Genomic DNA, 27,377 nt, shown 5'->3' on the forward strand with positions numbered 1-27,377 from the left:
TGAGTTGTCAGTAATTACTTTATTGAGCATTGCAAGGTGCACAGCATTGTACATAGCTTGAAAATGTCCAATTGGCTTTTGTCACACCCTCCAGAAAGGCTTCCCTAATTTCCATGGTTTTGTGGGCTTTCTTCCTGTGCTCCAGGGGGCACGTTCACTGCAGCACCAGCGATGATATGTTACAGGTTATCCATTGTACCGTGTATTCTCCACTAGATTCCTGAACTCCTCCAAGATGGGATCCGTGTATCGCTGATCTCTGCAACTCTGCAACCTCGATGTTCAAAAATGCATGTTTGACAGATGAACGGCTGACTGAATGACGAGTGCTTCATTCTAGTTCCTTCTCCCAACTCGCTAGTCTGCATTGAGGTGGAAGTGCTGATGGTGAGTGAGAAGCCAACATTCAAAAGGCACAATGGAAAACAGGAGTGTCCAAAGGCGTGGCTGATCCACAGACTAGAAAATTAGCTCCATAATGAGGAAGAGTTGGCTGACCTCTCGTGGGCCTGAGAATATAACACAGCCACAGAAAAGTCTTCAGGCCAGAGACAGGGTTCATCGATCCGGATTCACACCTCAAATTCTCATCTCAAAGCCCAAAGTAGCTTGGTTGGCAAGGTCAGCAGTCCAACCACCTGCTAGAGCCAGCTCCGGTAAACGAGAGGCACAGCCAACCCTCGCGATCCAGAGTGGAGGGTCTCGGCCACCTAACCTTAAGGATGTATTTTGCTTTATTATTCATTCCCAGATTTCACAAAAGGCCACACAAGAATAAATAAATAAGACACTAAACAACCACAGATGAGAAAGAAGCCATTTCCAAATGGCTCTCAAGAAGCAGTTTGGATGCCCTGTTCCTCGCACGGTGCCAAGAGGCTCAAGCTGCCACAGATGCCCCCGTTTGGGCCTCGTCGGTATGCAAATATATACTGTGAGGGAATACAGATTCTGCGGGAGGCAGTAAGCATGAGGCTGTGCATGGACGGCTAATCATTTCATCACATAGGCTGAATCCCGTTGATGAGTCAGGGCCCAGACTCTGTTTGATGGATGACGGAGAAAGCCCTGCCAATGGTCCAAGGAGGCAGCTGAGTAGTAACACACATGCACACATTATCTGACATCCCAGGTGTGGCAGGACAGGTACAAAAGACCTTGGCTCCTGGTCTCTCATCAGTTAGCAAAGAAACTAAAGGCAAACCTGGCCCCGCCCTGTGCCTGGGTTTCTTCATCACTTCGGGGTTTGGCCAGACCATCTCTCTTGTTACTTCGTAGATTCCCTTCCCTTCTGCCAGCAGGATTCTTGACCCCTTAGTACCAAGGCAAACCCTCACCCCTTACTACCAAGGCGTGCACCTCCACGCCGCTGAAATGAAGGGGAGCCCAACTACAGATGTTCACATTCACGAACAGAAGTGTTGGTAAACTACTGCTCAAGATTCTTGGATAAATCTAGCGCACATCCCCCTATCATGGACTAGTCCGGTGTTCGTAATCCCCAACATTGTACCGCCAACGGGTCAGGAGAGCTACGCTTCTACTGGGTGCAATTCAATTATTTTTCGGCAAAGTGTAAGTCACTACACTCACATTTCTTGTCTACTGACCAGCTGCAGATAGCTAGCCCATTATTCTCTCCTTGTTGCCTTTCTGGATCCCAGGTGTTTGCAACTAACTTTCAGATGAATGGTACCCTGCACTCCCAAGATCAGCATTTTGCACTTGGCCCCTTTCTACCTCACGGCAACTCTTTAGAACGTTCAGAAAAATCCAGATGATTCCAGCTCAGCTGTGGAAGGCAGAGCAAAGTTTGGAAGATACTGCTTTCTCTTTCAGGGCATGATTTAAAATGACAAGTGCTTGATAAAAAAAAAAAAAATAGGGATTAGCTCTCAAACCAAACTTGCATTAATGGGAGACTTTTCTAGCCTCAAACACACTAAAAAATTATTTCCTAAGACATAGTGATTCTTATTCAAGTTTATATGTATATAAACTTAGATATATACGGATATGGAATTATAGCTAGAATAGTTTTTCTTTTGTGGCTCTTTTATATACACTTCAACCAAAACAATCATTTAAGGACAGAGGTCTGAGTGCTTTATGGTAATGGAGTACTTGCCTGATATATAACAAAGCCTGATCTAGAATATTAAGGAATACAGATTTTCATATTAGCTTAACATGTCAGTCTTTGGGCCCATTCTTGTCAGCCAGAAATTTAATCTACATCAAGTTAATCCAAGCTTGGCTAAGGATGTTCTCAGACCTGCGGCACCTACTCAGAGCAGGGCTCCGACCCTTGCATTCTCTTCTTCACACCTGAGAGGACTGTACTACACTGTTCAAAGGGCGAAAAAATTTCGCCCTTACATTCAAACTCTGTTATGCCACATTTAACATAACATGCTTATCGTTACCTAAAAGAAAAATGCAGCAAAATTCATCTTTGGAAGAAAAAAAAAAAACAAACACCAAACAACCTTACGGGTCCTTGGAAGCCATGGCAAGCTAAGGGATAGAGCAAATTCTTTATCCCTAAGAAAGTGATTTCAGCAGGGGACCATGTCTGCACATTCCCGAGGTCAGCCGAGTTGGAGAGAAAGAGAAGCAAATGAAAACGAAATCAATCCACAGCATCTCTAGCGGTTTGCCCTCAAGTCTCAGAGAAGAAGGGAAACAAGATTCCTTTCTCCTCTGCTTCAAAACTCTTTGGATTCAAGTTGCCTTCTAATTCTTCCCTCCTCTGTAATTCTTAGTTATCACAAATGAACACCAGAGAATCTCAGGTGGTCCACCCATAGCAGAGTGAATAAAGATTCTAATGCTTTGGAAGTCTGCCCACACCACACAGATGTCCTACACATAATCCCAGCCTCAACCTTTCCCTTAGGTCAAGTCTAAATTATACCATCTTCCTTTGCAAAAACATGCAAATACCCCTACCAACGCTCAAAATAGAGTGGTAATTGACAGTGAACAGAAACCCATTGCAAAGACAAAATAGTCCAGCTTTCTCTACTTTAAAAAAAAAAAAAAAAGTCAAATTCACCGTAACTGGACATGACTGGTTTTTTTTTTTGAGTTCTAGAACTCCCCAGAATTGTCAAAAGTAACCTTATAGCCAATCCTCTTGCAGATACTAAAAAAAACCTGGAACAGGCCACCCATAGTACCAAAAGCGGCGTCAAAGAGCAAAGAGATAGTGCCACCGAGGCCCACTGCAATGTCCCTGCACACAATCGGAACCGCGCCTATGGTGTGCACAGGGAAAGCGGCCACATCCACAAGGACTCGGACGGGAATGCCCAGAACGCGGCAAACGGCCTTGAGCAGGCAGCAAAGGATCCGCAGCACGGCCCTGATGATTTTGACCATGACTTTGAGTACCTTCCAGGGAATGCTGGCCAGCTCTTCCCCAATGGCCAAGAAGTAGGAGATGGTGGCCGAACCCAGGCGGTAAAGGCAACTTTCTATGCCATTAATCACTTGCTTGGTAACAAACCACAGGAGGTACATAATGTTCTTCAGGATCCCCACTGCAAGATAATAAAGTAACTGGAAAAGCTTGATGACGGGGGTCACGAGCAGGCCCATAAACTTGCCCCAAAAGCTACTCCTCTCCTCAGAGGCCTCTGGGGGCAGCAGAGCAGATCTCTCGCTCTTTGCGCTAGAGCGGGCACTAGCGCCCTCTTCCCATTGCACCGCTCGCTCTTCGTCCTGGACCTGGTTAACCACTTCCAGGATTTTTTTCATTCTCTCCGTGTCTTGCTCGGTTTCGCCGCAGTTGTCCCGGAACAGCTGAGGGTTAAACGGAAGCAGTTTCTCCAATTCTTTCACCATCACGTCCTCTATGACGTCACCGTCCCGGGTGTGCTTGACAAAGCCCATGGCCCAGCCGCTGCCAGGGACGGCACAACAGGCTGCCAGCCAAACAAACGCAGGGACGGTCACTTTGCCATGAACTCTCTGGTCTGAGGGCACAGCGCCTGTGAGGATATACAGGTCTTCCCCACCGCCACACTGAGGGCCCAGGGCGCGGTCCATTAGGCTGTTGAGATTCATGTACCACCGCTCCCGGAAGGACGGGGTCATCGGAGCTGCATTTGTGAGAGCGAACGTGGCCACGTGGAAATCACTGCCAAGGGAGAACGGGAACAGCTGTCCTCTTTGGTAATCAGAATCCACGTAATCTGCACTCAGGGCCTGCCCGCTCCCCAGGTTGTTCACGGAGGCGATGGCATCAGTCTCATCAGTCCCCTCCTCCAGGTTGCTGGCGGGATCGTCAATCTGAAAGAAGAGAGCAAGGACTGAGATGCGTGCTGTTCACAGGGGCGACGGTGCGCTCGAACCCTTCCGCCAAGGCTCTAGAGTCCCTACAGCAAGAGCCCTCCTCGCCCTGGGGTTCGGGAGCGCTTGGTCCTCTGGTGCGCACACGCTTCATCCTAATATCCCTTGACACTGGTGTTTGAAAGTGGCTTCTAACTAGACTGTTTCCTGTTTTCTGTCCTGCGTACACTCCACCTGGGTAGAACTGCTCTATGATAACACCTTCTCACACGCACACCCACGCACCCGCACATGCCTGCGCTTGCGCATGCGCCCCCCCCCCCTTGGGTATGACATTATGAAGTCACTTTACCATACCATTTATAAAACATTAAATCCCAGGGTCTTATGATAGTCTGCTAGCTGACCTCCACTGACAGAAATCCCCATTATGATTCCTATGTCTTGTCTTAAAACCATTTTTTTAACCTATGACAAAACTCTTCTGATCCCAAGGTGACGAGTATTTTAATGTCATCTGTTACAGCATCATCTGAAACTCTATCGAGTAAAGGCAGCAAAACAGCTTCCCAGCATCTCCATGCTTGCTTAACTCTGCAGAACAATCAAGTATGTCTTGGGAGGCTCCACTTTGTGAAGGAATGTCAGTGTGTATGGAATTAAAACACCTAACTCAGGTATGGAAAACCGTACTAGAAATAGTAAGAGTATTTGATTGAGAAAGTCTAATATATTCTTTGACGCACTGTCATGCAAAGGGCAGATGTATTTTTCCACACTCTCTGCATAGTTTAATGATCTGGTTATTGCCATGATTATAAATTACTGACAACACTGCTCGCTCAAGACAAAAATACGCCTATGATGTAAGAGGTGATTTCAGATTACATTTCTGGGTGACACTTGTCCTTTTGCACGCACCACTTCATCTTACTCTTTGGTTTCCCAGTGGAACCTGTGGATGGAGGAGCAGGTACAAAGCTCTCTCTGTAATCCACCTCCCGGCTGACCTGGTCCCCCTGGGCCACCCACGTCATTTGATACAGTTCCTGTGTTTAGTGGAAAATTTTTTTCCTAATCACATGTTAAGAGGTTTTAGAAAAATGAACTCTCCCCCTCCACCAGCATCCTGCCCCATAAATAATCTTATAATAAATTACTTTTTCAAATTTAGTACAAGGAAAAAAAAAATTGTTTCTCTCAATGAGTTGGCCTTTATGCCAGACAGTAAAAGCTCTTAAAACCCATGGGATTTTTTTGTGTATGTGTTGGAATTAAATGACAGGAGAGTTTCAGTTTTCTTGCCAACATGCATGTAAGAAAAATAGACTGATAGAAAATTGCAGAGGAGCACCGGAGGGGAAATACTCATCCATTCAGTAATATTTATTAAGCGTATATTATGTGGGACCAGTACTATAGAAGGAAGCGTTAGGACTGGTAACAAAAACCACCACCACGGCCATCAACACTTAATGAGCCCTACACGGCACAATTCAAAGCACTTTACGTGTATTACATCAGTGAGTGGCTATGCTAAGTACTCACTCATTTAAACTTACAAAAAAACTAGGTACCATGATCACCTTTTGACAGATGAAGAAACTGAGGCACATCAAGATTAAGAAGCTTGCTCAAGGCCACACCGTGAGTGGTGGCATTACCATGTGAATGCAGAAAGTCCAGCCTCATGGCTGGTGTCCTTAATCACTGCCTTATTTGCCTCGAAACAGGCCTTCACATTAAGAAATTCACCACCTACTTAGGAAAACAAGACATAGGTGCAAAGTGAAATAGGAAACCAAGAGAAAAAACAACAGTGCAGTGTGGTTTATGTTAAATGCCAAATACATGCCATGAAGAAAAAGAGCAGACCAATTTGAAAGGAAGGAAGGGCACAATGAATGCAGTCAACGATGACTTCTTCCTGAAGAAGGCAGAAGCTGAGGTGGTATTAGGAGGATGTGCAAGACTTGGATAAATTCAGAGACGCAGAAAGGTCAGCAAGGCTTAACAAGACTTCTACACCAAGGCGTCGGGGCAGAGAGCAGCAGCCGGCGAAAATCGGATTCTGACTAAGGAAAAGTGAAAGGATGGATTGGAACCGGTGGCAGGAAGCAGATTATAAATGGTCTGATATACAGATAACTCATCACAGGATAATTATCACTACCACCTAGTGAATGCTCACTGCATACCAGGCACCGTGGAAAGCTCCATACAAAGCATCTTTTAAATTTTTTTAAAAATCTTTATTTATTTTTGAAAGAGAGACAGCGTGTGAGCAGGGAAAGAGCAGAGAGAGAGAGAGAGAGAGAGAGAGAGAGAGAGAGAGAGAGAGACAGAATGCAAAGCAGGCTCCAGGCTCTGAGCTGTCAGCACAGAGCCTGACGTGGGACTCGAACTCAAGAACTGTGAGATCATGACCTGAGCCGAAGTGGGACGCTCAACCCACTGAGCCACCCAGGGGCCCAGTAGGAAGCATCTTTTTTAATCCTGATAGGATCCCCATTACCTCGGATGTGGCCAAAATTGTAAAGCAGGTTTGCCAATGACTACCCTTTGGAAAGCACTGAGCTGCTGCGTTGACTCCTCACATAACCCTCCCAGCGAGGTGTTATCATCATCTTCGTTTTACTCGCAGGAACACGAAAAGTTAAGCAGCAGGTACAAGGTCATCCAATATGTAAGTGGCAGGGCCAAGGCTTACACCCAGCTTCTCAGACTCCAAAACCCCAGCTCCGCGCCAGCAGCCGTCCATGCCTCTGGGGAACAGGAGAGCCGCAGGGCGGCCATGCTGGAGGACAGGCAGAGGACAAGAGACAACTGGGAAACTCAGATGGAGCCGCAGGAGAATCAGTCATCTAGTGTCACATCAAGAGTCAAGGAAGGAGAAAGCTTTGGCTACAGAAGATCAACAGTGTGGCACCTCCCAGAGGGGAAATGGAAGGATGGGGACGAAAATCAAGGCCTTCGATGATTCCAGAATCCTTAGTGAGACTTCAAAGGGCGATGTCCACAGAGGACTGGGGAAGCAAGACAGGTGGTGGAGGTGACTGGACAGAGTGAGAGCAGGCTGCAGACGACTTGTTTGAGAAGCTTCAGGAAAAGGCAGGGGACGAGCAGGCCCTTTGCTGAGGAGCAGGTCACGGAAATAAGCAAAGATGGTCTTCCGGCCCCCACACACCACCGAGGGAAAGGGGCATTGGGAGGGTGGGGCTGCTCAGGTCTCTGTGCAAGGGAGCACTTAGGGGCTCAAAGGCATCTATCTCAGGGGCACAGTGTCACTGAGCAGAGCCCCGGTCCCTGAGGGTTTCTGGGCTGCGAGGTCCATGCAAACATCAGGGACATGAGTCACCTGGTACAGATTTGCCACAGGGGAGTCTGTCACTGAGTGGGGAAGAAGAGCTATTTGTCGACAGTGACAACGATCCGCAGGAGGAGAACACAAACATGGAGGCTCGGCAGCCGTACTCTGCCCCCCTCCTTCTCCCTTCCTCTTGCTCTCTCTTCTCAACTCCTCCAAGGTTGCAATCATACCAAGTTCACAAGCACCTTCTCTGCAACAGTTCAGAGGCCTGGCAGGTACGGGGGAGTTCCCTTAAACCCCTTCCCAGCAGCAAGCCTGCACAAGGGTTTTGACGAGACACAGGGTCCCACAGGGCCAGAAGACCAGGAGGTCAGTGAGGGTCCCGGTCAAGACCTCCAAGACCAGTCAGGGGGCTGTGCCATGGGCCAAGAGAGTGGCTGCAGCCCTGACAGTATGCACAGGGTCCCGGAATGTCCCAGAAGCAGAGTGGCAAGGAGGCTTTGCAAGAGGGCTAGGATGCCCAGGTGGGGAGAATGGGAATGTGGGAGAAGCTCATCACTAGTCACCAAGATTACTTTTAAAGAGCACACACACAATGGATCCAACAGAAGAAGATACTGGGATTGGAGAGGGGGCGGTGTCTGCATATGCAGGAGAACAGGCTCTTGGGCATTTGTTTCATATATTTTTACAGACTGTAAGGAGCATGAATACTGGGATCATCTCTCTTCAAGTTTATTTATTTTGAGAGAGAGGGAGAGAGAAACCAGGGGAGGGACCGAGGGAGAGGGAGAGAGAGAATCCCAAGCAGACTCCACGCCATCAGCACAGAGCCTGATGCGGGGCTCGATCCCATGAACCGTTATATCATGACCTGAGTCGGATGCTCAATCAACTGAGTAGCCCAGGTGCCCCCAGGACCATCTCTTGTACTTCGTCTGCATAAAGCATAATGGAGACTCTGCGTATTTTAGGTTCTTGGTGGGTGTTGCTTATTAGTATTCTGGTGGTGAGGACACCAATGCCACAGGGGGATGGGACAGCAAAGGGAATGATACTGGGAGCACATGGAGAAGAGTCAGCCGGGGGTGAAGGGACCTCTCCTGAGAACATGGCGGGAAGGGGAGGGGACATGGGGAATTGGTATGGGTCAGTTCTCTGCAGTAAGTGGGGACATGGAGGCAGAGCGTCAGGAGGGCAGGGAAGGTCTGCCAGCCTGTGGTGGTCACCGTGCCAGGGAATTCATGAGAGAGGGCAGGAAAGACGCTGGAAAGAAGGGAAGGCTCCATGGAAGCCAACCAGGATGGGGACAGACCAGCTGTGCTTAGGCCAGAGTTACAGTTTTTATACTGCTTTTGTGCACAGCCGTGACCCACAGGTCAGGAACAGGTGCAGAGAAAGAACTGGTGGGATTGAAGTGGGGCGGCCTTGGCACTGCAAACAGAATTGAAACACCTCAGAGTCCAGGTGGGCAGGGACAGAGGGCGGCAGGTGGCAGCCACTGGCACTGCTGATGGAGAGACTTGAGTGGGTGCGAGCGCAGGTGACGAGCAAGACGGGCTCAGGGGACGTGGACCGGGGAAGCTGGGGAGTGGCAGCCAGGTGTGGCTGAGGGGGACGGGACACAAGTGGATGGTCGATTTAGGCAAGCAGAGACAAAGTGGGGGGACAGCTGGCAGGCACTGAAACTATGTTTCTCCATCTGTCCATCCCACTATACTGAAGGGTCCGAGACAGTGCCCGATCACCTCTGTGCTCCTGCAGCCAGCACAGCGGCCCTTTGCCATCGGGCAGTGACTGGCAGTTGTTGCAAGAGTGACCTCATTTGACCTCTACAACAATCTTCTGATGCACATCATCTCTTGCAATTTGCAGATGAGAAAGAGAGGCTCCAGAGAGGTCAGCTCGTCCTCTGGTTCCGCTCCACGATCCGCCGCATGGAAAAGGTGGTCATCTAGAAGGATCATCAAAATGGTTCTGGAACTTTGTGATGATTCCGAAAGGGGTGGTGTTTCCTCCCCCTGGAGAATCTTAGCCTGAGGCTAGATAAGCTCTCGGCTGGGCTGATTCAGATAAGATCCTGTGATTAGGAGAGACCCCCTGTGAGCGCCTACCTACTCTGTGGGGACAAACAGGCTGTTCTTTTGGGAGGTGTTTTATTTTCAACAAGAGTTAAGTAATTGAATGAGCAGAACAGCTGGTATTCCGATTTTGCTTCTGCGCTGAACTATGATACACACACACATACACACACACACACAGGGACATTAGAAAGATGCTATCATCCTGCTGCCCACCACGAAGTGGGTAAGAGGGCCCCTCCTTACAAGGAACATGAGTGCAGCTGACAGCGGGGACATCGGATGATCTTATCAGACCTGGAGCTGGATGCGCAAACAGGGCCTCTGCACAGTCACGCGCATCAGAATGAACTAGATCTGAGGCCTTGGGTGAAGTCTGAGACAATGTACTTGCCATGGAAAATATGCAGCTCGAGGAAAGAGCTGCCTTTCAGAAAAGTAGCAGGAGGCTGGTGAAGCCTCCATAGCAAACGAGGGGCGTTTGAGGAAGGACAAACCGTAAGACCTTTTGGCTCTCAGGAAGGGAATAAACAGTTCCGGCCCACCCATTTAAGAAGAAAAAAAAATCCTCCCTATTTGGCATCCAAAATATTCTCTATCCCCTTGGGAACAGAAACAGCTTTAGAAGACCTACTAGGATTTTTTTCTTTTTTCTTTTTTTTTTTTTTTCTTTTGAAAGAGAAACACAGGGCTTTTCATTTCCTGACCAGCCCTTTTGCACTCAGGCAGGCCTTGGGGTGCCCTCCGCCTTCCTCCCTGTGAATCACCCTTCCTCTGGGCCCCCAGGGCCGCTCACACACCTTCCTGCCTGGGGAGGAGCAGGCCTTCCAGCTCTCCTGGTGCTGTGCACACAGTAGGTGTTCAGCCCGTGTCCAGGGTGTGGAGGTACAAAGGTAAGCTGCGTGAAGGGTTCTCTCCCCCCGAGTCAGAAGACGATGGAAAAGAAAGAATCAAAGGATGTTCCACTTCCATTTCAACCTTTTCTTGAAAATTTAAAAAAATGAAAAAAAAAAGGGGGGGGGGATTAAAAAATGCACCAACCCTAAACTGGCAATACACAGCCGGGCCAGCAAAGGACGCCTGAGGGGAGGCCCATGGGTGGCCTCAGGGACAGACAAGCTCCCGTGGGACTCCTCTGGCTCCTCCTTCTCATGCCTAACTCCAACTTTCAAACTCCTGCTGGGAGTCTACAAAAGTGCCCGAGTCCTTTAAGACCTTTCCAGAACTGCAGTACCTTCTCAGGTTACATCATCCCTGGTCTTCTTTGGTTTCCTTCCTCATTACTCACTGCAGCCTGTTTTCCACTCTGTTCTCTGCTTTCTTTTCCAGAGCAATTATTCTTAGCACTTGACCGTGGGGTACGGAATTCCAAAAAGTCTGTTAAGTTGAGACATTTCTTCCGTTTCTAACTTTTTCCACCTTCCGAGTTCAGACAAGATTAGAGGTTCTTGGGTCTGGCTGCCTGTCAGAATCACCTGGAAGTTTTACATAAAATATGTCCAGGCCTCGCCCCAGACCAATTAAATGAGAATTCTGGAGTAGCGAGAGGGCTGGGCATCTAGGATGTTTTTAAAGTTCTCCAGATGATTCTAAATTGAGAACCTGCTGGGCTAGATCTTTATCAGATTCTCATTCATCATATGGGTCCCTGGTGGCATTCACTCCTGCCCAGATAGCCACTACAAGAAATGAGTGCTGTCTCCTTAAATCAGTAGTTTTCAGAATTTAGTTTGTGTTAGAAGCACCTTGGTCCCTGTTAAAAATGCAGATTCTTGTGTTTCACACCAGAGGTATATTCAGCAGGACTGGAGTGGGGTTCAGAAGTGCATTTTTAACCACCACCCCAGGTGATGCTGATGCAGGGGGTCCATGAATCCCACACCAAAAAACAAATGTTTAAGTCACCGTTGGGTAGTGCCTAGCTGGGCTTAAAGATTCACATGAGGGGCGCCTGGGTGGCTCAATCGGTTAAGTGTCTGACTTCGGCTCAGGTCATGATCTCGCGGTCTGTGAGTTCGAGCCCCGTGTCAGGCTCTGTGCTGACCGCTCAGAGCCTGGAGCCTGCTTGGGTTTCTGTGTCTCCCTCTCTCTCTGCCCCTCCCCCGCTCGTGCTCTGTCTCTCTTGTTCTCAAAAATAAATGAAACATTAAAAAAAATTAAAATAAAAAAAGATCCACATGATCCTTGCGATTTGTGAGAGTATTATTCACAAATTGCAAGAGCTATGATGACAATACCAAGGGAGAGAATAAAGTATTATAGGGCCATTTAAATCCTCCACCTGTTGGAGCAGTGAATATTCTGATCATCAAACCGTGTAAACATGGATTTCCTACCTTATCCATCCACAGAATAAGAAGTCCTTTTTTGCTACTTATACTCTTTTGAGCAGATCTCACTATTCTAACATCTTCAACAGTATCCTATATTGCCTGGTTAAATGGCAAACAGGTATATTCAGAAGGCCTCCCCACCCCCTCCAATCTCTTCTCTCAGATCTTCCCTTTCATTCAGCCAAAACAGGCCAATCCGTTCCCAACAACGTCAGTTATATGGATGTAACATGAGTGTTTCCCTGCTTCCCCCTGTATGGGCACCCATGACTTCAGTGGTGGGGGTGCCTCACCACTCCTCTCTGCTGCTTGAACTCCTCCTGGGCGCTCAGGCCCAGCCCCAGCCTCACAGCCCCCATGCCGGGGGTGTCTTTTGGCCTCCCTGATCCTTTCTCCACTCCTCTCTGCCCTGCTCTGTGCCCCAGGAGGCTGGCTCACATCATCTGAGCTCTCATGCCCTCTGGCTTCTGCCTGGAGCAGCCAACAGAAGGGTGGGAAGAGAGAGACCAGAGGATGTATTCCTTGGCTCCCCCTGCATCTGGCTGCTGCAGCTGTGGCTCTGGCTGAGTTTCTGGGCAGTCATGGCTCTCACCAGGCTCCCGCCTGACCCCACGGGCTTGGGATGGTCACAGGTCCCTGCAACGGCTAGGCCCCAGGCGCTTTACCCCATCTCGTTGACTCCCTTAGTTCTCTGTAAATCGTTTCTTCATTCAATTCTGTCGGTTAAACTACTTTGAGAGTTCCATCTGTTTCCTGCCAGGACCCTGGATTGAGACAGCCTCTGTGAGTGCTTTCCCAAGATCACAGCTCACCCAGTCCTGGGAGGATCAATTCCACCTCAGGGCCTCTGTGGCATGAATTACACACACAGTTGGTACACAGAACCAGTTCTGTTGAGTAGTGAAGGTCCCTCGAGTAATCTAATATGGCCGCCCAAACCAGGCTCCCGCAACCACCAGGTGTATCAGCCCTCGTCAACATGCCACAGTCAACTTCTGTTTCTAAATTAACTGAGTATTTCAGACACTATCTCTAAAGACAGCATTTCTTACCACATGACCTCCTCCTCCTCACCCCCTTGCCAGTCACAACCAAGGGATGGCCAATCTGGCCAGCAACCAATCAGATGGCTCTCTTAGGTTTTTAATCCACCATAATCCAAGAAACTCAGAGACAGACAACAATTAGAGTATGAAGGTTGCTACATGCAGTTTAGAGTTGGTAGTCAGGCTGACCCATGGGAAAGCAGGAAAACTAGTTAAAAGAGGAGAGTAGGATAAAGACCCTAAAGTCTGTGGGACCATTTGCTTTCTAGAAGTTTCTGAGCTCTGGTTCCTTTGAGGCCTGTGTGTACCTCCGTTGCTATGTCTGTGAATCTACCAGTCATCTGTTACAACAGCCCTACCCTTCACCTGAATAAGCTTGGGTAAGTTTATGATTCATGCACCGACTAGCCTGAAGCATCAGGAGAACCCAGCAAGCCCCCTGTGGGAATTGGGGCAAGAACCTTACAGACATGGAACTTCCCAGACACCTGGATTAAATCTCAGGAACAAAGGAAAGAGACAAGGCTGTCCTGGTTCCAGAAGTCTCGGAACAGACCAGAGGGGGCACCCCACAGACCAGAGAGAAGGAACTTCTGCTAAATTCTTCAAGAAAGAATGCATCAATGGGCTAAGTAACATGGAGGACAGCATAGGAGCCACAGAAAAGGCTGAGACCAGTCACAAGAAAGGTAGCATTGGAGCAGGAATATGGATTTTTGGTTTTTGTTTTTGGCCAGCTCGCATTTTATTAGAGAAATCCAGGATTACAAAGGACTTTAGAATTGACCTTTGGACCCTTCTTTTTACCGAAGGTGGGTACGACACTGACAAAGCCCCAGTTTTGTTGGTTTTATTGCATCTGCTGCTTGGCCCGACCTATCTTCCTCTTCCATTTGGCCACCTTAGGAGTCTGACCTCTCACTTTCCCATCACAGGCCAGGAAACCATTTCAGAAATAATACTGAGTCAAACCTAGGAGTATGGTCAGCCTCATCCCAGTTGTCTCCAAGGCAGGCATGGTCTGGGAAGCAAAGGTGACTTGTTCATTCAACATGCTTAACGTATATGTAGTGAGGGCTTGGACACAATGCAGAGTGGCCTTTGTACACACTGTCACACCGAATCTTCGTCACTCCCCCATGGAATTGGGACAATTAGCCCCGTGCCACAGATAGGGACTGAACTTGAACTCCCTGAGATTCAGTAACATTTCCAAGGTCACACAGCTGATAAATGACAGAGCTGGGACACAGCCCAATTTTGTCTCCCTCTAAGACCCATTTTCTGAACCACTCTGTATGCTCGCTCAGTCTTTGCCCTTTCAGGGCTAACAGTCTACTAGGAGAGAATTAAGCTGGGGTCACGATCTGCCTTCCTACCTTAAGTAACAAGTTACCTGCGGAAAGGGGCTGGGGCTTGTTCCATGACCACGTCTTAGATTCCTAGTTCGTGGCTTAGTACTGGTAATTGAATAAATGGTTTTGGCGTGGAAGAGAATGACGACACCGGGGCGCCTGGGTGGCTCAGTCGGTTAAGTGTCCGACTTCAGCTCAGGTCACGATCTCGCGGTCCATGGGTTCGAGCCCTGCGTCGGGCTCTGGGCTGATGGCTCAGAGCCTGGAGCCTGTTTCCGATTCTGTGTCTCCCTCTCTCTCTGCCCCTCCCCCGTTCATGCTCTGTCTCTGTCTCAAAAATAAATAAACGTTAAAAAAATTAAAAAAAAAAAAAGAAAATGACAACACTAATCAAAGAGTCAACCAGGAACTGGGTACCTGACTACTCATACTCTGCAGTGCTAAAATTCTAGACCCACTGATCAGGAATGAGTAAGTGAATGAGCAGATAAGAAACGGCGTGGGCTTGTTTCAATCACTGAAAACCCCTGTAATTCCATGCCTACCTCTTAAACCCCAACTCACTGCCAGAGAACAAACGTGTGATAAACTCTTGTCTCTGTCTGACTGGCTGTGACCACATTTATTACGTACAAGAAGAGAGGAAAAACTCAAGCACTGGCCTGTGGCAAGAACAGGGGAGCAGAATGGTACCTAATACTGAGAGCAGCAAAAGCAACAGTAATGGGCCTGGTCAGTGAGCCACTCAGGCATGGAACTGAGGCTGAGATATCACCACTGTCAACCAATTTCAGAGTCACCCTCCTCAGAAAACCGGGAAAGGCTCAAAGCCTATCTCCACGCAAGATTACAGCTATAAGAGGGGCTCAGTTGGGCGTCCATCTTTAGCCCAGGTCATGGGCTTGAGGTTCATGAGTTCGAGCCCCACATTGGACTCTGCTGTCAGCACAGAACCTGCTTCAGATCCTCTGTCTCCCTCTCTCTCTGCCCTTCACCCCCGTCCCCCAAAAAATAAATTTTAGAGAAAAAAAAAAGAGATTACAGCTATAAAAAATAGCCTTTCTCCAAAGCCAACTGGCAAAATCCACCCTTCACTTTAAAGATCACTAGAGAAGAGGACTTCACAGCCCTCGGACCCTTCCCCACGGTGTCATAACTCTCGCTGCCAGGAAATGGCTTATTTGCATCCAACCTAAACCCTCCTCAAACTATTAAATCTTATCCTTGTGTTTTAAGCACAAAAGAGACAGCATGTGCTTCTCAACGCTGTGTAATAAATATGATTTAAGGCTAGTAAATCTGCTCTCGGGCAAGATCATTTCCATGTGTTGGACCTTTCCTCCTGGGTTTTATGAACATCGCTCTTCTTCGAGTTCCTCTCGATGTGAGACTACACGGCAGCATGGCTGAGTGACAGAACACCAGGTTAGACATGAGGAGAGCTGTCAGCTCTGTCACCTCCTTGCCTTGTGACTTTGGGCAGGCCAGCAAGTCTCCTTTAAGAGGAGGATCACCGCTGCTCAGGAGCACAGGAAGGGAGAAGAAGGTAAGATTATTTCAGGCTGTCCGTGAGTTACCTGGATGCCGACTTGAAAGAAATAGACTTTGCATGTGGAGGCCCCAGGCCTTCTATTTCTAAGTGCAATAAATTATTTTTGTGTATGTGCAAATTCACTCATCCAGAGCCCCTCCACTCTCCTACTCCATGGGTATGATGGTTGTTTGAGGGGCGTGCTAGAGTCCAAAAGGGCCCTGAACCTTGTTGACTAGAATAAAGAGTAGGAGTGCCTCCATGCGTCTCTATGTGTAACAGAAATCTCTGGAATGTTAGCACACACACACGCAAATTGTAAAGATTAGTTCGTTATCTGCGTGAAATGAGACCCTTTTCCTTATATACTTCTAGAATGTTCGAAAAATATTTTTACCATAAGCGTATGTTATGTTTATAATCCTAAAAAACCCTTAACATGACAAATAGGGGCCATCACCACACACAGCTGAGATGTATCTTGGGCTGCCGGGCTATAATAGGAATAGGACGGCCCGCCCAGCGTTCGAATTTCACTGTTGCTGTTCAATCCATATTCGCAAAGCGCTCAGCATTCAGCGACACTCCTTAATTACCGCCCAAGTGCTGGCATTGGGCTAGACCGTGGGGCTGGCAAACTACAGCCTGTGAGCCAAATCCAGCCCACCACCAGTTTTCGTAAATAAAGTTCCCTTGGAACACAGCCGTGCTCGTTCATGTATGTATTGTCTGTGGCTGTCTTTGTGCTGTAACAGCCCAGCTGAATCGGTGCATCAGAGACTACACGGCGAACAAAGCCTGAAGTATTTACTATTTGGCCATTTATAGCAACGGTTTGCCGGTCCCTGCATTAGAGGGCGAGGATTTGACAGCAACAATAGCCCTGTACCCTGCCCTCACAGACCTTAGAGTCTAGCTGGGTGGCGCTCAGTTAGTTCCACAAATAACTGTGCAACTGTGACACGCTAGCAAAGAAAGGTATGTTGGGTACTACTAGAGAGTATTCTGGGCAGCTGACCTGTTTGGGAATATCCCGGAAGACAAAAAACAAAACCAAAACAGCGGGTACGGAGGCCCTATGATGGGCGTGAAAAAACAGCAGCACCACACCCCACAGAAGTAAGCCAAAGTGGCTAGAAGTAAAGGCCTGGCAATGTGTGTGACACCAGATAAGGCCGGGCGGGGAACGGGAGCCACGCATGCCGGACTCCGGAGACCACGATAAGGCTTTATCTTTATCTGAGGAGAAATGCGGAGCCTTGGAGAGTTTCCGCTGAGGCTGTTGGAGGCACGATGGGATTAATGATCTGAGAGTACTTCTCTGGCTTCTGAGGGCAGTAAATTCAGAGATGTGGGTAGAAAGGGTTAACCAATGGGGAAGCTGCTTTGCAGAGCCCTAGAGGAAGGTGAGCAGACTTGGGCCTCCAAAGTGCAGAAGGCAGGGGTCACAGGAGCGAGGTCTGTCCGGCTGAGGTGCAAGAGCAAGGTCACCAACCACACCAAACGGTGCGCTTGGCCATGAAGGAGGCCTCTGTCGTCATGGGTGCCACGGCTCCAGATCCAGTGGAGATGCTCCAGAACAAGTAAAGGCGTACTATGGTTCACAAACCTGGCTTTCCCTTCCCCGGCTTCCGTGCATCTGGAGACTACAGTGGATGCCCAGTCTTTCAGAAACCTCAACAGTGGCCATTTCCTTACATGGCTCGGTTCTATCATGCATCCTGGCCAATCCACTCAAAAAGCTGATGTGATATGGGTTGGCTTCTTCCCTCAGTTATGAATGTTATGACAAGGGGACTTCCGGAAACCAATGCTGCCATTGCCCAGACACAGCGGGAAGGCTCGTTGGCCAAGCTGCGTTAAAACCAGGTTACCTAGGACGTAAGGGCAAAGGTGAGAACTTGCACAGGGGAAGGACTCCAGTTTACTAACAGTCCTAAAGGCAAAAAAGGAATTTCTGTACTTTTAAAGAGGTGGGGTGTGCTGAGTTGGAGCAAAGTCCCTCTCCTGGTCCCAAAGCAGGGTGTAATACATTACTGGGCTATGCAGTTTCAGAATGTGCTGGGCTCAGCCTGGCTTTCCTTCTCTGGGGAGCCAGGTTGGGTGCACCGGAGGGATTCTCGCACTCGCTAGGACCGACGGATGGATGAGTGGGTTCTCTCTCTCTGTTCCAGAGGTGGGGCTCTGGAGGGTGTAGTTTGCTGGCACCTTTTCCCTCAGGCAACTGGCACCTGGTGAGGAGCTGGGCTGTCAGGCTCATGCGTGGCACCCAGCCCACCTCCAGCAGCCAACAGCTCCATGCCCTGACAAGACCCAAAACCCCGCCCTTATCTTGGCCATGCTCACCGAGACTCGGGACGATCCTTGTGGCTTGAAGGAGTTTTTAGGTGATCCACTGGGGAATCACCTTATAGAGAATGTCTGCTTGCATAACGGCCATAGGAATGCCCAGGACGGATTAGAACGGAACAAGACTGCAAAAGGAGGCAACAGCGCCCTCAGCCCAATGAGGCACTTACAGATCCTGGGACCTGCCGTGGCTACAGGCACGAGGGTGCTCCTGGAGGCTGCGGGCGCTGATGTTCATTGGCACGTGGCAGTGGGGCTGGGAACATGCTCTGTTGTAAAAAATCCTGATGGGGGCGGGGCGGGGGGGAGGCGCCTGGGTGGCTCAGTCAGTTAAGCGTTAAGCTCAGTTAAGCTCAGGTCGTGAGCTCGCAGTTCGTGAGTTTGAGCCCCGCATCGGGCTCTGTGCTGTTAGCGCAGCACCTACTTTGGATCCTCAGATTAAGTGAGATTACGTGTGAAAACACACCTAGAAAAGTGCCCTGTGTGAGAAAGTACTCAGAGTTCTAGCTCTCCTCAACACCCAAAGGCATCTCACCCTTAGCACATCTAACACACCAGCTCCTCAGTATCCTCACCTTATTCACAGGCACCTCCATTCTTCCCGTTGTTCTGGCCAAAGTCCTGGGGGTTATCTGTGACTCCTCCCTTTCTCTTGCTCTCGGCTCTTCCTTTAAAATATACTCTGAGCTAGAAAGAATGCCAGCCCCGGTGGTCCAAGCCACCACCATCTCTTGCCCCGATTATTGAAACCACCTAGCTAGTCTCTCTGCTCTGCCTTTGAACCCTTACGGTCTGTTCTCAATGCAGCAGCCAAAAGGACCCTATTAAAATGTAAGTCAGAGCACGTCAAAAACCCTCCGCTCAGGGGCGCCTGGGTGGCGCAGTCGGTTAAGCGTCCGACTTCAGCCAGGTCACGATCTCGCGGTCCGTGAGTTCGAGCCCCGCGTCGGGCTCTGGGCTGATGGCTCGGAGCCTGGAGCCTGTTTCCGATTCTGTGTCTCCCTCTCTCTCTGCCCCTCCCCCGTCCATGCTCTGTCTCTCTCTGTCCCCAAAAATAAATAAAAAACGTTGAAAAAAAAATTAAAATAAATAAATAAATAAATAAATAAATAAACCCTCCGCTCAAAGTGGGCACCATGGTATCCCATCTCATCCCATCTCACTAAGAAACCAAAGGCAGGTTTCTTACAAATAGCCCAGAAGGCCCGAAGTGATCTGCTACCTCCCACACCACCTCTCTGACCTCATCTCCTGCTACTCTCCTCATTTCTCCTTCTCTCGACACATTGGCCTCTTTCTCAAACGTGAGGAACACTCTTGCCTCAGGGCCTTTGTACTCACCGTTCTCTGCCTGGAACATCCTTTCCCCAGATACCCGCATGACTGGCTTTGTCACTTCCTTCAGGTGTGTATACAAAGTCACCTCCGCAGTGATGTCTCCCCTGAAAGCCCTTTAAAAAGTTCACCTTTTCCCGGATAGGTCAAATCCTCCCGCCTTGCTTTATTTTTCTTCGCCCTTTCACTATTTAACATGCCCTGTCTTTTATTTATTTATTTTATAATCACCTGTGCTCTCCAGTAGATATTAAGCTCCACGAGAGAAGGTATTTTTGTCTGTTTGATTCACTGCTCTATGCCCAGGGCCTAGAAGAGTGCCTCACACATAGCAGATGCTCGAATAAATATTTGTCAATTTAGTGAATTAAGTGACAAAGGGCCCAGGGCTTTGTTAAAGCATTAGGTGTTCCTGCCAACTGCAAATCAATCAAAACTCAAGACCAATCATCCCTAAAATTAAGGTACAAGTCAACTGGAACATGCAATTTAACTTATATTTTCAAATACTATGTCAGCCATCTGTTTACTCTCCAAAATGAAATGTACCATATTTTTCCTTTTGACTGAAAGTATAGAATGTCCTCAGCCTGACCTCTTTTGATTGAGCCACACTTCTGTCCGGCACTGGGTCAATAGAAGCATGGCTGGAATACTAATGGTGCTTCTATTTTTGGTTCGCCCCATGAGTCGTTTCTTTTTTACTTTTCCTTCCTTTCAGTGGCCAGATATGTCAGCAGGCAACAGATCATTGCTGCCATCAGATGTCAAGTTCCACAGAATCAAAAGGGTACGTGGCCACCCAGGAGACACGATCTACACCTTGAAGGGGAAACCATTCTTGAACTAACAGTGATTCCAAGAGCACGGCCAGATCACGGGAAGCAAAACCACTGGCAAATGGGAGGATTTCTTTTCTCATATTCTCACTTGTACTTTAAAAGTTTCACTGACGGTTAAAAGGAAGAGACGTTTGAAACCCAAAGAATACAATCCTTAGTCAAGGAACGATCCATTGAATCACCAGGAGCTAATAATTGAGCTACTGACAGGCTGACACAGGGATTTTCAGAATGGTCCATTAGAAGCAAAGCCACAAAGCATCCGGAGAGCTAGATGAATTCAGTAAAGGAACAGCCCCAGTCAGTCCATTCGGAATCTGGAGAGAAAATATAAACACTGGATTTGGGAGACGGTACAACAGAGTGGAAAGGGTAGTAAGAGCTTGGGAATCCGACAGCCATAAACTCTAATCCAGGCTCTGCATCTAGCGGCTTGTACACGGTAAGGGATCAGTAAATGATAGCTGCTTTCTGACCTATCCAGATTTAAGTGTGAACACTTGACGAACGGTGTCCACTGGGCTGTTTGAGGACAAAATATCCCTGAAATGTTCCGCCAACGTAGGGCAAGTACCTTAACTTGCCCCTGAGGATGACCACAAATCAGACGGGAACGCTGAATTCAAAGATGAAGAAAAACCCAGAAAAGGAAAAAAATGCAAGGCAAGGTAGCCTGTGTGACTCTGGCTTTTGCTATCTGTGCCCCGGTAAGGAAGACATCGCGAGTGACTGAGTGACTGACTTGGGAAGCATCCCTCTGAGTAGATGCTTCCCAGACTTCTCACCCGGGCTCAGCACAATAGATTGCAATGCGATTGCTCACTGTTTGTTTTGTGACAACACACCTCTTGGTTACCTCTTGGTTACTCAGGACAGGGTTACTCAGAGGCGTGGGTTCAAGCCCCACACTGGGTGTAGAGCTTACTTAAGAAAATAATCTTAAAAATGTAATAGGGGCACCTGTGTGGCTGTCGGTGAAGCATCTGACACTTAATTTCAGCTCAGGTCATGATCTCACAGTCGTGAGATTGAGCCCCACAACAGGCTCCGCACTGGGCACGGAGCCTGCTTGGGATAGCCATCCTTCCACCCTTCCTTCCTCTCTCTTTCTTTCTCTTTCTCTCTCTCTCCCCCCTCCTTTTGCCCCTCCCCTGCTTGCACTCTCCCTCTCTCAAAAACAGTAATAAAAAAAGGGGGCGGGCTCAGTTGGCAGAGCATGTGATTCGATCTCAGGGTTGTGAGTTCAAGCCTCAGGTTGGGCACAGAGCTTACACAAATGAAGTTTTTCAATTAATAACACCCATTAGAGTAAGAACTTAATAAAGTATACACACTAATATTTACTAAGACCTTACCGTACTCTGAGTACGGTGCTACATGTCTGTGTGTGTTACCTTGTGCATTTGTCACAACCACTCTATGAAAAACACTATCATTGCCTTTAACGTACAGATCAGAAAAATAGGACTAGAAGAATTTAAGGTCCCATAGCTTATAAGTGGCAGAGCAGGGGTCTGAATTCAAGTCTCTTAACTAGAAAGTAGGTATCGGAATTGTCCGGTTTGCTGTTAGAAATGAAAGATCCAGAACTTAATCAAGATTCTAAGTTGTGATGACTGTTCACATTTACTAAGATTTGAAATATGACCTTATCGGACCCTTTAGGAAAACGCTTGTGTAGTTCACCAGAACATACCCTTCACTCCAGAGCCACCGACATCTAAGCAACATTTATGTGGCCAAATATGTGCTCCCACTGGTCCTACGACCATTGGGAAAGAGAAATAGAGTAGAAATGAAGATCCCCATATGAAAGAGGAGGAGGAAAGCCCCATGACCATTAACGCAGTGGATTCACTGTGAGGTCAAAGAATCTCCACGACGTACCGAAAGAGCATTGAACTAAGAGCAAAGGGTCATGAGTTCAAATCCAAACTGTATGACATTGGGCACATCAATTAACCTCTCTTCATCTCTCCAACGAAGACAATGACATCAGAGTATTTTTGTACGATTAAAAAAGTGTAAGCTGAATATAAAGCCAGATCCATTCAGTATTCATGTTTAAAAACTGGTAGGATCTTAAATGTCGGTCTCCAGCATGAATTGACAATGTGCTTGAAAGGCATCACCGATACCTTATCCAAAATGTCTTCCATTAAATGGCAAGGAATTGAGAGACTAAAAGGTGTGAGGCTCCTGGTACCATACCAGAAACCAGTTCTCAAGTCTCTGGGGTCTTGACTGGAAGCCTTCCAAACCATCCTCATCACGCTAATGGGATTTTCTCATCTCTTTTTTGCCTTTTCCCCCATTCTCAATTTAAACCACATTCCACATAAAACCTACAACAACTCTCTGTTTTCTCGGCTTCCTTTTAAAGTTCTCCTTCTGTGCCTCAGAAGATCCCATTTAAATTCTTCCAGTGTGGGCGGATATGGGGATCCTATATCCGACACCAAGGAGCTGTTGTCTAGACAAGAGATCCAAGTCATTTGCGTTCCAAAGGCCAGAGCAAGGACTAATGGGGTGGACTTAGAAGAGGGTTCCAGCTCTCCTTATGGACATGTTTGTATTAGCGGCTGCTGGCCAGCTATGGGGCAAGCCTCTGAAGCCGTTCATGTCCCCCCAAGAAGGCTCAAGCAGAGCATCTCCCTGACTGCTGCCTGATTGAACCTAACAGTGAATTATTTTATTCAACACTTATTAAGACTGTCCATGTCCCAGGCACTTAGGAACATAAGCATGATGAATAAGGGTGCAGCATTCACTTCTCAAGGGCCACTGAGACAGACACATAAGTAGGCAATTCTAAAACAATGTGGGAAGTACAAAAAAGACATAAATTATTGGAGCACCGAGCAATGGACCAAAATCAGGTGGACAATTCTTTCTGGAAGAGATGACACCTGAGAAGTCTTAAAGGACGGAGGAGAGGAAGAAGTGAGGGGCAAGATGGGGGTAGTAAAGAAAGGATTCTGGGCACAGGATAGGAGCATGGGGTCCCTGGGTGCCTCAGTCATTTAAGCGCCTTTTTTTTTTTTTTTTAACGTTTATTTATTTTTGAGAGAGAGAGAGACAGAGCGTGAGTGGGGTCGGGGCAGAGAGAGAGGGAGACACAGAATCCGAAGCAGGCTCCAGGCTCTGAACTGTCAGCACAGAGCCCATCGCGGGGCTCGAACGCACAAACTGTGAGCTGTGAACGCACAAACTGAGCTGTAGTCGGTGCTTAACCAACTGAGCCACCCAGGCTCCCCTGAAGCGTCTGACTCTCTATTTCAGCTCAGGTCATGATCTCATGGTTCATGAGTTGGAGCCTCATGTCAGGCTCAGGGCAGAGCCTGCTTGGGATTCTCTCTCTCTCTCTCTCTCTCTCTGCCCCTCCCCTGCTCATGCTCACGTATGCTCTCTCTCAAAAATGAATAAATTTAAAAATTAAAAAAAAAAGGAATGAGAAGTGACAAACAGTACAGAAGCAGAAGTACAGACAGTACAGTTTTATGAGAGGCAGGCCAGGCGGCCGGATAATACTAGAACATAGAATGTGAGGGTGGGGAGGAGTGAGAACAAGGCTGGAGCCGGAGATAGGAGCCAGGGCACGGACGGCCTTGTAAAACTGCATCCTGCAGAATGAACTTTGTCCTGTAGGTGTAGGGCAGCCAACACCTTGAAGGTTTTAAGCACAAGAGTGCCCAAGTTTCTATGATCTTCAAGTTAGGAGCTTGTTTTTCCCAAGGGAAACTGCAGGACAGCTAGGAAAGGTGCTGAATTGGGCTTTGGGAGCCGCGGGGCCAGGGCCGCCCTGACTGACTCATTACCCAAGGCAAGCACCGCGCTCCTTTGGCCTCCTGCCTCTCCCTCGCCAGTCTGCTCTTGGTAAAGCTGACCTCATAAAAAGGTGATGTGGGCACAGGGCAACTCAGCATTACCAAGTGCTCTGAAGCAGCCAGAGGCCCACAGAGAGCCCTGAGCATGGTTCTGCAGCCGGGACTCGGGCGGGGAGGCAGGCCTCCGGGAGCAGGCAGCAGTCAGGTCTGCCGCAGTGTGTCCCGAGCCGCCTGCAGCTCCTCCTCCCTCCCTCCTTCCTTCCCTGCTTCCTCATACCCTCTGGCTCGTGGCCCACTTCACCGAGGCCGGGTGGGAAGGGGACCCAAGCCCGTCTTGCAGAGGAAAACATCAGCCACTGTCACCGTTCTGAGCTCCCCGGCTGGGACCTCCAGCCTCCTGTACTGTTTCCAAACCACTGTTAATCTCAACGCTTCGAGATGCCATTTGGAACAATTTCCCCCCTCCTCTCCCATCCCCTTCCTCATTTCCTGCCCTGGGGGCTCCACCGCCTGGATGACTCAGTTCTGCCCACGAAACCTGCTCCTTTGTGACTCCTTCTGTAACTGCATAAATGGCTCTGCCTCACTACACCTTCCTTAATCACTCCTTCACACCCGACCTCTCCCTTCCATTATTCCCCTTTACTCTGAACACTTGAGCAGACTGGCACCTGCGTACTTCTACTAGTGTAGTAATCCCAACCCCTCCCCACGCACTAACCCCTGGCGCTGCCACTCTCACTCTTGATGTTCCTCCTCCTTTCTGTCTCTCTTCTGAACTCTGCCTCATCCTTCCAGGCATAGCACCAATGTCACGCTGACCCTAAGGCTTTCCCCTATCACCCTGGAGACAGGTGAAATCTAGTAGGATTTTGTTTACCTTCATGGGTTTCGCTTATGTCCTAAAAACAGCTGGTACTTATATGCCAGGCATCTCTTAGGGAACTTTATATAGTAACTCATTTAATCCTCAACACCACCCTGTCATTAGCTCTAAAATAACCTGGCCAAGTTTACAGCTAGCTGAGAGGAGCTGATTCTCGAACCCACGCAGCCCAGCTCTCATCAGCTGATTCTTCACCTGCACACTAGGAAACCTTACAGCTCAAGGGGCATCCTCTGTTCTCCTGGTACCCTGAGAGCCTGGCACCCAGCAGGTGACTGATGACTAAATGTGCTCTGAATTGAACTGAAATTTGTTTAGCGTGCCTCCCTGTGTCCTCCTCGCCATGTGTATGGTCTCCTTAAGCTGTCCACGAGACCCTCAAGGAGAAAGGACTAGATCATCTGTTTCTTGACAGGGGCACAATCGTGACACATAATGATCTGGGGGATATGCAGAGAGCTCGAGGCGGTGCAGCTGAGGGCAAACTAAGTTTAGATCAATATATATCTTAGGTGTGTACAACTGAGAAAGGTTTTTTCCAATGCCTGATCTCATAGGCCCTGACATCATAGGCTATGGAATGGACACGGAGAGGAAGGTAAGAAGACAGGTGCAAGAGTGCATGAGACCCGGCCAAGCTCTCAGAGCTAGAAATATCTGAATGACATTGCAGGGATTACAACCCAGGGCTCTGAATGAAGCACCTGAAAGCCAATCTGTTCGCCCATGTGGTTTTGGCCAGCTGTGACTATCAGGAATGAGTGGGTTGAGTGGGTAGCTCTGCTCCCAGCGGGGGGCAGGGGGGGTGGTCTTGGTAGCTGGAGCAGGTGCAGGAGACAAGGTGGGAGGACGGTGAGAACTGACCGAAGGGGAGCCTGGCTGGGTGTGCAGGGAGGGGGGTGGCTAGGCAGACGTGGGGCAGGATGTATTAAGGCAGTTCAGCAGGGCCTCTGGGAACCTTTTACAGTGTTCGGTCACCCTCACCCGACAGTACGGAACACTCATGACATGATTTCCACGTGGTCTGATAACGTAGCTAGGAAGAGTCAGGTAAAACTTGTCTGCCCTTCCCAATAGTTGGACAGTTTCCCTACGATTTGTAACTCTCCCATTGCATTTCTACAAATATGTGCCTTTATGGTCCTAACTCAACCCAACTTCAGACCGAATGTACTCGATGTCGTGTGCACAAAGGGTTTTTAGGCCCAGGTGGCCTCTGCAAAAGAGAAGCTTTTCCATAGTAGAAAGGGCAGTGAACACCTGCCCCATCTTCCCGGCTGGGCAGACTTCCACAAGTCTCTTCACTCCCTGGGCCTAGATCTCCTCTTCTGCAAAATGGGCATGAAAATGCCCACCCACCTACCCAGGCCCAAAGAACTGTGGCAACGACCTGCGCCAAGGCCTGGGAGCTCCCAGCCGAGGCTTTCGGCTGATCCGAAATGGTCAGTCTCCCGCTCCTCACTGGTCAGGAAATGAATGAGACACTGCAGATGTCTACCCCGAACTGTAGGGGAGAACCACTTCCCACTGGGGGCCTCGGGGTGGACGAGGGCGGCGGCGCGGCTTCTCCGGAGGCTCGCGGGTGGCCAGGCTCTTGCCGTGGCTTAGGGGTGGGGGTGGGGTGCGGCGAGGAGGCTCGGAAACCCGGGGTTCCTGACCTAGCCGCGAAGACGCGGGGCCGCCCATCCCCGCCCGCGCCCCCGCCCGCGCGCTCGCCCTCGCCGCGGCTGCAAAGCGCCCTCGGGGGCCAGCCCCGCGCCCGGGCTCGGGCACAGCTCGCTCACCTGCGGCTCCACCAGCCAGCGGGGCTCCGCGCCGCCAGCCGCGGGGCGCGCCGCGCGGAACGCCGAGTACACGGGGATGCGGTCCCGGCTGCTGTACAGGGTGGCGAAGCGCTCCGCGCCCGCGGAGCGCTGACAGATCTTCACGTGGGCCTCGGCCGCCAGCCCCGCTGGCGGGGTCCCGGCGTAGAAGAAGCGGTCACATTCGCCGAAGCCGGCTTCCTCCTCGCCCACCAGCCGGCCTTCCAGCAGCGCGGCCAGGGCGAGGAGGCTGCCCAGCGCGAGCCAGCGCGCGGGCCGCATGGCGGCCTCTGCGAGCGCGGCGGGGCCGAGCGGCGGCCGGCCGGGGGGCGCGCGGGCTCTGCGGGCCGGGCCGGAGGGGAAGTCGGGACCCGGGCGCGGCGG

The 27,377-nt window shown here is 49.4% G+C and overlaps 1 protein-coding gene and 1 long non-coding RNA gene across 2 annotated transcripts; one reads left to right on the plus strand and one right to left on the minus strand.

The window, feature by feature from the left end:
• On the minus strand, window positions 1-27,377 carry ENDOD1 (endonuclease domain containing 1). Its single transcript, XM_023239323.2, has 2 exons — window positions 26,976-27,377; window positions 1-4,296 (listed from the first exon to the last, which is right to left on the minus strand). The coding sequence occupies exons 1-2, from the start codon at window positions 27,273-27,275 to the stop codon at window positions 3,094-3,096; spliced, it is 1,503 nt and encodes a 500-aa protein (XP_023095091.1). The 5' UTR covers window positions 27,276-27,377; the 3' UTR covers window positions 1-3,093.
• LOC109491912 lies at window positions 4,293-9,800 on the plus strand. Its single transcript, XR_002145507.3, has 3 exons — window positions 4,293-4,433; window positions 4,823-4,973; window positions 9,482-9,800. It is a non-coding gene; the product is annotated as an uncharacterized LOC109491912 (long non-coding RNA).

This window comes from Felis catus, chromosome D1, assembly GCF_018350175.1.
Source record: "Felis catus isolate Fca126 chromosome D1, F.catus_Fca126_mat1.0, whole genome shotgun sequence".
NCBI lineage: Eukaryota > Metazoa > Chordata > Mammalia > Carnivora > Felidae > Felis > Felis catus.